This window comes from Salvia miltiorrhiza, chromosome 1 (genome assembly GCF_028751815.1).
Source record: "Salvia miltiorrhiza cultivar Shanhuang (shh) chromosome 1, IMPLAD_Smil_shh, whole genome shotgun sequence".
NCBI lineage: Eukaryota > Viridiplantae > Streptophyta > Magnoliopsida > Lamiales > Lamiaceae > Salvia > Salvia miltiorrhiza.
The window spans coordinates 40208532-40213497 of record NC_080387.1 but is presented as its reverse complement, the minus strand read 5'-3'; the positions used below and the strand labels follow the sequence as shown (position 1 = coordinate 40213497).

The 4966-nt window shown below is 37.1% G+C and overlaps 1 protein-coding gene across 1 annotated transcript; it reads right to left on the bottom strand.

Annotated features, from left to right (window-relative positions):
- Positions 1-470: 470 nt before the first annotated feature.
- On the bottom strand, positions 471-3637 carry LOC131015363 (transcription factor MYBS3-like). The gene is made up of 3 exons (XM_057943744.1): positions 3072-3637; positions 1498-1706; positions 471-1200 (listed from the first exon to the last, which is right to left on the bottom strand). Exons 1-3 carry the CDS (start codon positions 3376-3378, stop codon positions 697-699), a joined length of 1020 nt encoding a protein of 339 aa, XP_057799727.1. The 5' UTR covers positions 3379-3637; the 3' UTR covers positions 471-696.
- Between the last annotated feature and the right edge of the window lie 1329 nt (positions 3638-4966).

Sequence of the window (4966 nt, the reverse complement as noted above, 5' to 3'; positions counted from 1 at the left end):
AGGATATTTTTATTGAAACACTGAAAGTTGAAAACATAAATTATGATTAAACAACTTCAAACTATCATCCTTGTGCACAATCTACGTTTTTCTATTTTGGTTGAAGATAAAACTCAAATGTTGGGCATACAAGTAGATGATGAGCTTTCAATCAAACAGCACTGCACTGACTTGATTAGCAGCCTCCATTTGAGTTGGATTAACATCCTAACAACACTAATGTTAATAAACTATGCCTCCCAGAGTCGAACTAATTCAATTAACACAAATATGTGCAACACAATCTCACAATTCTAGCTCTTTAAAGTGAAAATTTTAAACGTGTTTTAACGAAAACAATAGCTCTTGATACAAAATAGTTTTACTTGAGGAAACTTGAAGAAATATATATACATCACATAAATGGATCAAATATGGAGCATAAAAATAAGTATGCACATTTGTGTTGGAGCTGAGCAGACAAGCAGAAGTTGTGAAAGATTCAAATAATTTGAAAAACAAGTTTCTGGTGTCTACAGAGTTAAGTTGAGGCTGAGTTAATCCTTCCTAAACACACTTATTAAGACAACCTAACAAATAAAATTATAACTTACCGAAACCACTCTAAACACTATCATCTTCTATTAACAAGAGAGATCTCCAGAGCTCAACGGCACTGAGTGATCTCACATCACAATAACATGTTTTTTTTCCAATCTAGAGGGCATGAATTGGATTGTGACTAGAGTTCATGCCTGAATTACCAGAAGCTGGATTCGCCTGAAACGCAGACGGCCTCTCAGAGCCTTCAACGAGTTTAAGTGAGAGGGCTGACGGCCCACCATCCCCGATGGATTCCCCTAGGCTTAGATTCGACATGCCAACAAGCTCGTCCACATTGATAGGGCTCTTCGAATGCACAGCAGTTGGCTTCACCACTTCATGGGTTTCTGCTTTGACGGGCTCCGTGTTGTATCCTGGCCAAAATTGAACGGGCAACGGGAAGAGTGGAGCGACATAAGCAGGATACATGACGGGGTAAGGATATTGAGAGCCCTCCGGGTTCGTCAGAGCAGTGTCCCCGTCGTTGGAGTTTGCAGATTCCATGGATTCACATTCTTCATCCACAGCAGCAGGTGCCGCTGGAGTGCTGCTTTGTGTCTCGGCTTGAGAAGGGTTCACAGGGAAAAAATCCCTTGACATCACAGTAGTATCGGCAGACTGCAGGAGGGAAAAACCGAACATTAGAATGATTAGCTTTGCTTCCTAATTGAAAGATAAGTTGCAAACAGTTTATAAGTTGGCTTAGCTTCCCCCAACATTATAAACCTTCTATCTACGATCTGATGTTTGTGCTGCGAGTCAAGCAGCCTATAATCAGACCGATTACCTTTTTCCAGAAAAAGTGGATACGTGGAGCCATCTGTTCCATAACATCTTGTTTTGCATATAGCTAAACGTCTTTGAAGACCTACTAAATGTGTAAATATATACATAGGAATAACAAATAAGGCTTACTTCATCGGCCACAATATCAAATAGGCTCGAGCGTCTTTTCCTCCTAGACACATTACTTTGTCTGATGAAGTACTTTTGGGCATGGCTAGCAACCTGAGTAGGTGTTCTAGAGATCACATAGTTCCGTGCAATGCCACGCCAATCACCTTTGCCAAGCTTTTGCAAACCAAGCAGAAATAACCTATGTTCTTCTTCTGTCCAAGGCACTCCTGGAAAATAGAAGTAGAACTATTTTGAAGTAAATTCTCACACTGTGAAAATATCAACTGAAAAGGGAAAGGCAAAGGAAAAGACCATATATAAAAACAATGGCAAAGCACAATGGTGGAATTTGATCATGGACAAAAGATATGAGGTGCCCATAAATGTATAATATGACGTAGCTGTCAGCGACTCAGCGTCTCTTTGAAATCCTAACCCAACTCCACCTCTGAAAACCACAACCTACATGCCCATTCGCCATCTCCCTTTAGGGTATAAGTATCGAAGTTTGCAACTTCGGTTGGACTCCACAATTGTTTTTGCAAAGATTTTGACTACCTTAGGTCTGCATATAATCATTTTTAGCATCTATGTCATGTCCTTATCCCCTCTTCTCCTCTTCCCCGTGTATTATAGCATTGGACGCAGCCATCATGGATTCTCAAAATAGACACAGAATTGCAGGGATGGTATGTCGGACCAAGCATAGCAGACAAACCAGAGTGCTTTTTCCCAACCAATAATCAGATGAGATCCTACTATCCAAACCTAGCAATGTCATATAGACCACACACACACATATCATATATTCATCCTCTCATTCTATTCCCTATAGAAAGAGAGGAAATAGAACACAAAGTACTCGTCTTTATTATCTTTTGTTCCCCTTTATTCCAAGTCTTTAGATTACAGCACTAACATCAATTTCAGTCTTTTTCAAGCACTTAGCAAGTTTCCAAGCAATCCAATCCCACAGAGACGCCGAATGCATACACGAGTACAATTAATTTCCTTAACAGAGGCAAAAAACACATTAGATCATGACAAAAACAGTCAAGTTAGTTTAGATTCCCGAACCATTCTTCCCCGGGCGCAGCCAAACAGTTGAATTAGGAATTCTAAATAAGCCTAAAAATTGATGCAAACAATCAGATTGAAAGCACATGCAACTGTAACACCCTAAATTCCATACACAAATCAGCATATTAATATGGATAGATGCAAATTAGGTACCACTAAACATCCTTTTCTGCTTTCCTTTATTATACCAACAAAAAGAAAATTCAATCTTATACCGACCTAAGCTTATCTAAACGCTCCAACAGTCTATACTAAAACCATATGCTTACAAAAACATTCAAAATGATCGATTGCAACACATCATTGAATTCTGCTGGTACGAATGAATCAATTTTATCCAAAATCAACAGTAAATCCACAAATTAATCAGATCCACACACAAATTAGACCACAAAAACTAGTCCATATATACACCATGAGCAAATAGCCCCAAATTATAATCAAAATAGAAACAAAGCGAATCAAAACTTTAATTAAGTAAAAAAAAAATTAAAAGAAAATGAAATTAAAACCTTTCTTCCTCTCCCGGCTGGAAGAAGACCCAGCAACGAAGTCTTCAGACGCGTAGCCGTCGGCGGCGGCGGAGCCAGCAGAGGGGTGGTCGGGGGTGTCCGCCGGAGAGTCGTGAGCAGCGCCGCTGACTGGCGTGGCGCTCCCGCTCCCGCCGCCGCCGCCCATGTAATGGGTCAAATTACCCATACTGGCGCTCTTCCGAATCGAACCATCAGTCAATCGGACCCCAAAAAGCTTGACGCCTCGATTCGGACACGTGCGGGAATTGTGGCCGTTGTGGCTGCAATGCGAGCACCTCCTCGTCATTGCCGCAGCAGCAATCGAATTGAAGCAGGCTGAGTTGGATTGATTTTTAATTTTCTTTTACAAGATCCGAGAGAAGATGGGATTTGGTTGTTTTGGGGTTGTGTTTTTTTATGTTTACGTTGGTTTTGTGCCTAAACCGAAGCTCTGGTGTGTGTGGATACAGATATAGATATAGAGAGAGAAAGTCTCATCCGAAGTGGAGAGAGGGAGACTCGGGGCTGAAAGGAAAGAGAAAATGTCTTGTGGGTGAGTTTGCGTGTAATAATTATATGGCCTGCCTCCGACTAAACCCCTTAATCATTTTCACTAACTCTAATTTTCACCATAATCTCTCTAATTTCCTTTTTAATTAAAAAACCTCTTAATCTTTAGATTTTTCCAAAAATTGTTTTTTTTACAAAATTTGATCATGGAAGTGATGAGTCGCCTAGTCGAATTTCATCGTCGTTTCATCTTGTAGTAATTATTTTTATTTTATAATAATAAAAAATGAAAATCACTTTAAAAAATGCTAAAAACTGAGTAAACGACATAATTAACCCAACGAAATATATGTAAGTATATAATGTGTCCAGCCTTATACCTTTAGGCCGAGCGGATAAAATCACCAGATTCAATGCAGATTATCCTAATTAACTGAAACCTAAATTTCTCACTAGATAAACACACAACTTTTTCATTTTTATCATTTAACATAAAGTTATTCATCACTCAAACTTTAACAGTTTACTCGTTCAATTTAAAATTATTGCAAATTCATCGGTAGTTTGTTATCCATTTAACTCATGTTTGGTTAGTTTCCTCCACCTTCGAAAGAGATTCAATTAATTAAATATATTATTTATTATATTTAATTTTAGTAATGAGTTAATTAATATCCTTATTTAAGGATAATACAGTTATCTAATTTGTTATCCCTCAAAATAGAAAATAAACAAAATAAATAAAATATCTTACTAATGATTTCTTTCTATTGTTGAATCAAACACTCAATAAAAATAACAGATATTATTACAATTCCTCTCATTTATTTGATTCTACTCTTTTTTCATTCCTCTACTTTATACTAAATGAGCATTTAATCAAATATTGATTCATGCGTCCTACATTCAATGTGTATGCTTATACTTACTCTTTTCTTTAAATAAATACTCCTTCATTCCTTAAAAGAATATTATTTGGGAATGATACAGATTTTTAAAAATATTTAATAGAAATATGTTGAATGCAGAAAGTGATCCACTACTTTAAAAAAAAAACTAATAATATATGGTAGATAATATGTGGGATCATGTCCCAAAATAGAAGTGATACTTTCTTATGGAACCAACAAAAATGGTGAAAGTGATACTCCACTTTATTATTGGACGGAGGGAGTATATAGAATAACATATAGCAAAGAAAATAATCATTTGCTAAATTATTAGCACATTCTAGAAGGGTGCTTAGACAATCTTTTTCAAAGATCTTATAAGTTTCAATAAATGATAAGATGTTTCAAAAACATATAAGATATAGTTTTTCAACATTGTACATATCCCGCAACATTTCAATCATTTGTAGGCATTGGTGGCCGCCGGATATTGGT

Bases quoted from the DNA above. Each gene is read 5' to 3' on its own strand.
- LOC131015363 (XM_057943744.1), bottom strand. From the start codon at position 3,378: ATGACGAGGAGGTGCTCGCATTGCAGCCACAACGGCCACAATTCCCGC. The intron at 1,707-3,071 runs GTTTTAATTTCA...TCTATTTTCCAG, and splicing joins CAGCCGGGAGAGGAAGAAAG to GAGTGCCTTGGACAGAAGAA. The intron at 1,201-1,497 runs GTAAGCCTTATT...TCCCTCCTGCAG, and splicing joins TTGATATTGTGGCCGATGAA to TCTGCCGATACTACTGTGAT.